This window comes from Thermobia domestica, chromosome 8 (assembly GCF_964235325.1).
Source record: "Thermobia domestica chromosome 8, izTheDome1.hap1.1, whole genome shotgun sequence".
NCBI classification, from domain to species: Eukaryota; Metazoa; Arthropoda; class Insecta; order Zygentoma; family Lepismatidae; genus Thermobia; species Thermobia domestica.
Window position 1 is genome coordinate 238,550,815 of NC_137461.1, and position 10,357 is coordinate 238,561,171.

Consider the following 10,357-nt stretch of genomic DNA (forward strand, 5'->3'; position numbering starts at 1 on the left):
CCTATTTGTCCTACCAAATATATTAAGGATAAGTTGTCGATAATTGAATCGTCACTTAAATATTAAATCGGTAAAATATTTCAATTGTTTCATTTATCCTATCGAATACATTAACGATATGGTTGATAATAGAATCGTCAGTTAACATTAAATAGCGCCGAATGCTTTTATTATTAGTCTCTTTCTTTATTTTGTCTTAACCAAAATATTAAGGATAATGGAAGAAAATAAAAATGTCAGCTAAACACTAAATCGGATCCAATATCTTTTGACATGTTATTTCTTCATTTCTCCACTCCAAAAAGAATTACATATTACAAATGGATTGTTTATAAAATGTTTACTGTTATATTATTATTTTAAACCTTGTTCATTACCCTGTAATCAATTTTTTACCCCTTAATTCCTTAACTTGAAAATATATAATTTGTTTAATGTGAAATGTTACGTGTGTATGTGTGTGTGTTTTTTTTTTTTTTCTGAACACTTGTTATAATAGCAAAAGTACCCATTCTCATCCATTTTTGGGTCAACTAATATGTAAGTTCCTCGCATGGAAAGATTAAGGATAATGAAAAAAAAAAAAAAAAGATCAAGGATCTCAAAACTATGCAATCTAGAACATACACAGAACGTTTAGGGTGACTATCTTACAGGGAATATGTACACTGTACATATACAGTACGTACTTTTTATTTTGACCCTCTAAATCCAGCTCGAGTCGCGAAATAATACTGGATTCGTACGCGATTTTATCTGGTGAAAATCTATCTGTGTACACAATGTTATGGCTTAAGTGATTCCCTTTTGTGCAAAAATCCGATTACTTACTCATAGACAGACAGGAATTTTATTTTATACGTATCATATCATACATGTTATTTTATACGTATATTAGTATAGATGATTGGATTATTATTATGATTATGATGATTATGGCTATTAGATGATTTTAAGTCTGTGGAGGACAACACCATGTCCGTCGGTTTTCTCGAGGGAGTCCCTTTTACCCCCAGTTGCTTATTCAATCAATTTTCTCATCATGATTCACTTGCTTTAAAATCATCGTCTGCCTTAGCCTACAGAGCAGAATCGTAGGACATTAAAAAGACAGATTGCATATATATACTTGTTTATGAGAGTTAGACTCTCCTGCACATTAACAAGGCATGAAATTCAAATTACAAGATTTAAGTCTAAAAAGAAATAAATAATCACAAAACTAGTCTAAGAAAAGCGTTGTAAAAATATGTCATAATCTGAGCTCTGCTAATCAATATTTCTATAAAAATAGAACAAATTGTATTATTTGGTACGCATGATTTGAGACAGTTATATCACATCTGCTAAGAACCTTTTATACAAGAACCGGTCTAATGCAACGACCTTCTTTTTTTGCTAAAGAATGAATGAATATCGTTGACATTGGATAACAATTGAAGCCTGTGACATTGCATTTACTTAAAAGCGTGCAATGTTATACTTATTTCTTTCAACAGGTCTTTCACAGTAATTAAGCATGCTAATTCATTGATCCATTCTTTTTTCTTCTTAAAGAGAAACATGATACATGTTGCATTTTAATTAATGTCAAGGACAGTTTGCTTTTAGAACGAAAGAACTTTAAAAGATTCTGTGGTGTCAAGGTTTGAAATATTATCTTTGGTCAATTAAGGCAGAATCTGTAGTTTCTTCTTTTCATAGGCGTGTTCTAAGAGTAATCACTAACTGTACTTGTGGTTCATGGCACTATATGGATCAATATTCTTTTCTGGTAACGTGTGCTGAATATGGTAAACTTGACTCTTGTTTAATGTTAATAACGATTTTAACAAATCCTTGTTGCGGTCGTTTAATCCTCGTTTCACACGTAGTCTCAAGTTTTCTTACTTGTGAAAAGTTAATGAAAGTAATCAAACTGATTTTCTGTTATAGACTTATTATCTACCCAGTGCTGTGGCAAAAAGCTTTATAATAGAAGCATTGGTCATCTAATCTATCAAAACTTAAAGTCACACTGGATGTAAATGTTAACTATTTAATGTTACTATCCATGTTTTCGGTTACACCCGAGCAGTCATAAGCAGTCATAAGCATATAATTTTAGATTTCTCCGGGGCGAAGGAAGGTTGTTGAATAAACCAGGAGCAAAAATAGTACTGCTAAAATACTAGTAAACCAGATTGTGCACGATTTGAAAGATTCCAAGAGGGTAAACTACGTAGGTCCTTTGAGTAATTTATCTTTGAGCCACTCGTGAGATCACCACTGCATCCAAGCATCCCGATAAGGGTACTTGACTCGAATTCAAACCCGAGTAAGGGTTCAGATTCCACTTTGAGCAGTAGGCTCCGAATGAAGTAGGACTTAGGATTTAGATTTTTGGCCTTTCGGCATCTATGGCCATTTAGCTCGTCATGTATGAGGGATGCCGTTCCTCGGCGAGCACATTATTCGGGGAAAGGGAAGGAAGGAAGTGGCCAGGGACCTATAAGTTAGGTACCACCCCGGCATTTGCCTGGTGTGAATGAGGAAACCCCGGGAAACCTCATTCAAGATTTATGTCCTGAAAAAGCCATTTACACTTTTTCGACCGAGTGCCCTCACCGGGAACCGAATCAGGTAGTCTCAATTCAGAGATGGTTCACGTAAACTTCAAAAACTAACCACCTTACCTTTGGGAATTACGAACCAAAAATTTAATTAAATTTTATAAACTCTGTCTTTGTCCATGGGTTATACATGGCTATAAAGATTGGTCCAGTGTTGCTAAAATTCATAAGAAATGAAAATTTTAGAAGGTTGTCCTTATGATTCCTGTACTATATGAAATCCGTAGCTCTATTTGTTTATTGTTCGCATCAATTTCCACCAATTACACATAATTCTGACTATGACACTACAACCATATGTGTGCAATGCATTACGACCTCTTATTACAACAGCATCACACACGTGATAATTGATCACAAGTATCTCTTCACATTTTCCAGTTTTAAACAAAATGAGCAAAATGACTTCACTGTCTGTTGAATTCGCTATGTTGAATTGGTTGCACAGTCATTCTTGTCCGATTTCTAACCTTCGTGCAAACGAATAAGATACTTCTATTCTGTACAACAGAAACAAACATAACCAAATTTTATGTGCTATGTGCAATGGTTCAAAAGGAAAATGTAATACTTCTGTAAAATTTTCAAATTTTCTACTACTTTGTGGACTTCAGTGCAATACATCCATTCTCAATTTTTATATTCTAAATAATACATCTAAATAATATCAATTTTTATATTCTAACATTTCAGAAAGCTCGTCCCCCAACGTCTACGTGTGTATTATATTGAATTTTTAAACCTAATCTTCAAAATGAAATTTTTAACGTTTGAGAAATTTATAATAATGGCAGAAAATACTCCACTAGTGTTGTTACTATAGGTATGAAGTTGCGCCCCTTTGGGCTTGGATGCATGCACTGATTTCGTTGAGAGGGATGTAAGGCAGCTACTGAATCCTCTTCTGAGCCAAGTTGGACCACAATTATTGTAACTGACCATCGTATTGGTACTAGAGCGGAGTTTACGACTCAGCTTTTACTACTAATGTTCTATTGGAAACAGATCGGAGGATCGTACTGGGTAAGGGAATACTTCACCATCATGTAGGAAGCTCACAGAGACACATGCCATGTGTTGACGAGCATTGTTCTGTTCAAAAATGGTATCAGCATAGTACCTCATGAGAAGTAATATATGAAGGTGCAGAATATTCACGACTATTGTAAGCCAAAGCTCCCAGAATTTACCACCAGAGATGATATGAAGTCATATATGTTGGTTTTCTACACAATAGCTACAAAAGTAACATCGGGATGTCTCCTCAAGACATTGGTCGAATAGGTTCTCTCTCCTCAGAGCACTGTATTTGCGAATGATAGTCAACCGTGGTAGTTCCGAACTTAAATTTATTACTGAAAATGACAAAAAGGCATTCGTCATTAGTTCATTCTTTCCAGCACGGCAGCTCCAAACGCAGACGTCTTATGATGTTAATATCAGTCTATAAATGGGACGGTGATTCAGTAGTTTTGCTGCTGCTGCTGCTGCTAATCTCTGACCAATAGTCCAGAATGATACACAGTGTTGTAGTGAGTCCATTACTTGTGCCTGGATGGCAGGTGTAGACATAAAGGGGATACGATGTCTCCCTTGGTGGACTGGAAACTTTACGACGAGTTGTTTTCCTTATGTTCTCATTCAGTCAAACATCAGGCCACTGTTACATCATCCGGATGAACCACATGCCTAGATATTATATGATTCAACCAGCCAGCCACTACAACTCGCAGCGAGACCCTTTTAAAATTGTTCAACGGCACCCTCCATTGTCCTTTATAATACTCATTAACCGTGTGACGCTGCTCACACCACTTATACCCTATCAGGACTAATAACATAGTTATGTGATGGCAACACTAATTCACTCTGGAGGCTGTTCTAGCGCCCACACATCATTACAAGCGTAATCATTTACATACCCACTGATGGTATGCACGTGTACAAAATTACTTCGACCATTCCTTCCAAGTGCTTAACATTTTCTTCGATATATATATATATATATATATATATATATATATATATATATATATATAGATAGATAGATAGATAGGTAGGTAGATAGATAGATAGATAGATATAGACATATATAGATATATGTAGATATATGAATATGTTCCTGCTATAAACTCGAGACTACCAACTTGTTATTTGAGATGCTACAATTAAGGAGAATATAAACTAACACAACACTGTATTGACATATATTTATAACAGTTGATCGAAAATAGATCATTCTGTATTTGGCTGTGTCAGTTTGGTATTGTACATTCATCTGTAATTCCAGGTCAACCAGGAATCAAATCATTCTGGTCAAATTATAATTACGATTTAACAATTTGGAATGTAAAATCTATTAAAATAGTAACTTATTCAAATAATTTCAGCTGATATTGCGGCAACGTTTACGATAGAAGGAAAACCCATTGAGAAGAATGGCCTAATGTACATGAAGATCAATCATATAAATGTTGAACCAGTTATTGGAAATATGAAGCTGTACTTGGAGAACCTCTTTGGAGGCGATACAGTTCTTAGTAAGTATCACCACTACCACTATTATTATTATTATTATTATTATTATTATTATTATTATTATTATTATTATTATTATTATTATTATTATTATTATTATTTCTTTTGTCCCAAACTAAAAGGTTCCCTGGACTTTTGCACTTCATTTCATGAATTGCAAGCTTTTCCGTTTCTCCTTGTTTTACCTTCAATTACATTTGTAATAAGATACTTTATTCTTAAATAACGTTCTAAGCAGTTAAATATTTTTCTCACTTTAAGCATCCTATTATTAATCTTTTCTCTCTTGCTTTTCTGAACACTTTCTCCGTGCTTTCCTATTACTCTTCAATGTTTTCAATTTTTTAAACGGTTTCATGAAGGTAAATAAATGGATTCATTCGTTGATCTGTAGAAATTTTCTCATAGATAAATATAAGCTTTAAATTGTCCATGTATTTTTAGTGAATTCTATTTTTAAAAGAATAATTTTATCAAAATGAACATTTTACTAAGTAAAAACAAACCAAATTTCATTAGACTAATGCACACTTTGTTTTACCACAACAAAAATTCAGCTAGACGAAAACGTACTTCGTTTTATTAAAATCATAATTTAGTTAAATGCAAACATATTTTGTTTTATCAAAATCAAAATTTCAGTAAGTAAAATCACACCTTATATTATTAAAATTAATCAAAATTCAAATTATATTTTGTTTTATGGTAATGAAAAATGGCACTAAATGAACATATTTTGTTAAAATCGAAATTAAATTAAATGGGAACATAATTTGCTTTCATCAGCATTGCACTAAATGAAAGTATGTTTTGTTTTATGAAAATCAAAAGTACACAAATTGGAAACACACGTTGTTTTATCAAAATCAGAATTTAACTAAATAAAAACCCACTGTTTCATCAGAATCATAGTTCATTTAAATTAAATAATATTTCCGCCAGAATCAATATATACATATTTGTATCAGAATGATTACTTTATTAAAGAAACCATACTTTGTTTTATTATAATCATTACTTCAATGGATAAAAATGTATTTTTGATTTAGAAGAGTTTTGTTTCTTATATTATTGTAGGTGAAGCAGCTTTAGCGGTTCTGAACACCTTCTGGCAGGTTGTCTTTAGCGAAATGGTGCCGTACATCAAAGAGGTCTCCGATGTTCTTATGAGTGATATAGCAAACAAAATTTTCCTCAATGTACCTTTTGATGATCTTTTCCCCGAGTATTAAATATTATTATCTATTTTGCTTGTGAACAAATAGTAGATATATAGGTAGAAACTTTCATAAAAGACAGAGTATTAAAAAATAAATGTTAATGACATGACATTTAGTTGTTCCTTTAGTGAGAGAGACATTTGCTGTTACTGATGTTCACTTAACCTGCATATTCATATGAATAATACATTTTGTAAATATAGTATTTCATTGTTTCAGTTATGATACAAAATTATAGGTATTCAGCGTGAAATATATATGATGTCAATTGAATAATTTAGAGGTATGAAGAAAATATTGCACTTATTGTAAAGAAGATTTTACTCTATGTTAAGCAATGAAGCATATGCTAAAATATCTTAAATTCAAGCAATCTATAGCAATATATATTAAATTGAAGAAGTACCTTTGAACAGAATGAAGGTAAATCTATATATGATTCACAGAATTAGAACAGCAATTTAGATTCTGGTTAAATGATCTATAATTATATTCTGCTTTTCATAGCAAACGCTCATCAACAGTATCGTTATCATTTTCTTGATATAAATGAATCTAAACATCTTCAATGCTTAAAATATATGGCATGGTGATTATAGATATGTATTTAGTAGTCTCTACTATTAAGGCCATTGAGATTTTAGCTTCAGTACATGAAAGTAAACTAATTAATATCGAAAATATTAAGTACATATTCAAATTAAGACTTGACAAAAGTAATAATAGGAAGAAACATTTCTATCTAGGTATTAAATATGTATCATACATTATGTTGAATAAAAAATATTTACAAGGGTATAAGTCTTTTTGTATACCAATACTTGTGTACAAATGGTAGCTCGAATATTACCTTTAGAATGTTGTTATTTATGTATTTTTTGTTAAAAAATAAATTACAGCAATAGCGTACGCAAGACGGGTTCCGGACATTAACTCCCGTTTATCCAGATATGTACAAGTAAACATTTACTGTATTAGAATATAGAAAAAATCATAAAAACGCATCCGCTTAGGAGCATGAACCTCTTGAAAGTCTGCATTCTGTAATTAACTTTGTTAAGTTAGTAACAACTGACTTCTATCTTACACTTACGGTACAGTAAGAGACCAATACCTTTACTATCTGCATTATTAAAATGAGTTCAAGCTATTCGTTGGATTTTGAAAAGTGTTGTGACCTTAAAAAGTCATGTTACAGCTTTTTATTAGTTCTTATTCAGACAAATCCTACAGTAGACTATATTATTATTATTATTATTATTATTATTATTATTATTATTATTATTATTATTATTATTATTATTATTATTATTATTATTATTATTGTATAACGAAAGAAAGATGAGGCATTTCCTAATCATTAGATCTTGTCGACCTGATCAAGGTTTTACGGATGAGTGTAAATTGTCATGCATAGTTTTTGACAAAGTAGATAAAAACTAATTTTTTTGTAAACTTTAGAAATGATGATGTGTTATAACCACCATACATTAAGATGAAACTAATATTGAAGTAGATTTCATCAAGTTTTTTTTAAATGATATCAGGAAGATAATAGTATACAGTACAATTAAAGAGATATAGTGCAAAATCATTATAAAATCTTAAGCTTTGACTTCGTCTTAACGATTACATTATCCAAAGATAACCACATACTGTATATCAATCAATAGTTCTAAATAAGGTCTGAACAAAGTTACATATTGGAGTGTTAATTGTCGTGTGTAGTTTTTGTGAAAAATAAAGTGTTATGGCAATAGAATTGTCGTTTTTGGCCAATAGAAACTGATAGTTTTAATCTGCTGGAACAAATTGTTCAATTTATTTAGACCTATGCACCGTAAATATAAAATACACTATTAAGAGGCAGATTATACCTATTGTTCTTTGTATACTTCTAACGATGATAAACATATTTCCAACAGTGATGCACGTACTCCTTACAGTGACACAAATACTCCCAACAGTGACATACATGATCCTAACAGTTGATGTACAGTACAACTCCTAACAGTGACACACACACTCGTAACGTAACACATATTCTCCTAAGAGTGACACGCACATTTTTTACATTAATTCATATACTTTTAACAGTAACACAGACTCTTAACAATGACATACGAACTCCTAACAGTGACACACCTACTGTTAACAGTACCCCTAACAGTGAAACTACACACTCCTAACTGTGATGCACACACAGTTGTAAAACTGTGGTTGAAGCACTTCAATTTAAGTAATATCTGATATATTAGTGTAGACTTATAGTTTCTGCCTTATATTATGAATTAGCCTATATTGTTACAATAAGAAGTATTGTAAGAGCAGAAGCTGTATACACCAGGCAGTCACAGGCAGTAACTTGTTAATGTTTCAGAATATCGAAAAATGGAAATTCATCTCAAAATGAATACTTAACCTGATAATATGAAAATGTGTTACCTAGAGATGCACTATATCCAAAGAGAAACAAATATATCTACACATACGAGTATGCATACAAAATAACATAAAATATGAAACTAAGCCAGTAAATATATAGAGAACAACGTAAGATTAAACATTTACCATGAGCAGTGCAGAGTATAGTTCACATTACAGCTAATGTGTTACTTCAAGCTCAAATTACAGTTATAGTATACTACTCTAATATCCAGTATAGTGTTTCACTTTGTAATTTTATTTACTGATGGACCTCAACATTATCTTAACGATACACAGCACAATATGAGCAATACATCGCTTAAAGTCACAACCAACTTAAAAATGTAATGCTGAACACGAAGAATGCAATATTTAACTAGCACAAGCAACATAATGTAACATGACACAATGTGCAACTTAAGAGTAGTACTCACCTTGAACAGTATAGTATATAGAGTCTCAATATTTATAGTTCAGAAGATTTCGGAATATGTATTAGCATATAGTATTTAACGTCACAAGAAAATTGCAAACTAAATCCTTGGCAGGACCGGCTTGTCCATATAGACAACCTAGGCGGCTGCCTAGGGCAGAAACATATAGGGGCGGAATGGCTGGCTTTTTTTTAACGTACGGTTTATCAACATTAGCCAAAACCTACGTGTGCCAGCGCCCTACACATTTAGGAAGAGGAAGTTAGTGAAATGTGGGATCACCTAAGATTGAGTACTGCTCACCTATTTGGAGTGGGGGAACATCTATCTGTTCATAGTACGTTTCCGTGTTCCCACTGTTCATTCTATGACTAAAGAAGATATCCTGTTGTATCTGAATATCCAAACTCCGGATGTTCGCAGAAATGTCACTGCCCTAAAGTTTCTATAGAAGGTAGTCAATGGAAATTCAAGGTCTGAAGACCTACTTCAAGAATTATCCCTTCACGTTCCTACCCGAGTAACATCAAATATCCACCTCGTCCACCTTTCCCGCCATAGACTGTCGACTATTCAAAGGTCCTTTTCAACGGAGCACAAATTTATTTAATCAGCTAACAACTGACGTCGACATTTTTAAGTTACTCAGCTACTGACAATAATTACACAAATTTAAAATAACTAAAAATGAATTAAAGAACTTCATCTTTGCTTTGTCATTTTAATTACTTTACTTTTTTCTATTGTTAATTCTTATGCTTTCTGTGTAAATTGCACTAGTTATGCTGCATTTGAGTATCTGTTGAAATAAATAAATGAAATAAAGAAATAGAGCCGATAGTAATAGTGAAAGAATTTGCAAGTATGAAAGCAAGCAAGGCACCGCCATCGCACTAAATAAATTATACACTCCGCAAGGAAAACCGCCATCGGAAATGTTTGAAAAGTTTGCCTAGGGCGATGAGTCACATTTTACATTGTTACAAGCCAAGGGACGGGTACTAGTAAGTAGCCAACCGCATGAGGCTATTGATCCATCGTGGCAGCAGGAAATTGTGCAGGCCGTTTGTGGTGGTATTCTCATCTGGACATGTTTACCTGGACTGAAATGGTTCGCAGGCTAATG

General features: G+C 32.6%; 1 protein-coding gene across 1 annotated transcript in view; it reads left to right on the forward strand.

The window, feature by feature from the left end:
- Positions 1-7,279, forward strand: part of LOC145693503 (protein takeout-like) — a 33,494-nt gene extending 26,215 nt beyond the window's left edge. The window contains exons 5-6 of the mRNA XM_081769570.1: positions 5,003-5,152; positions 6,228-7,279. Of these exons, the coding sequence (XP_081625696.1) occupies positions 5,003-5,152; positions 6,228-6,382 (305 nt within the window). The 3' untranslated portion in view covers positions 6,383-7,279. The remainder of the gene's footprint in view (positions 1-5,002; positions 5,153-6,227) is intronic.
- Positions 7,280-10,357: the final 3,078 nt, after the last annotated feature.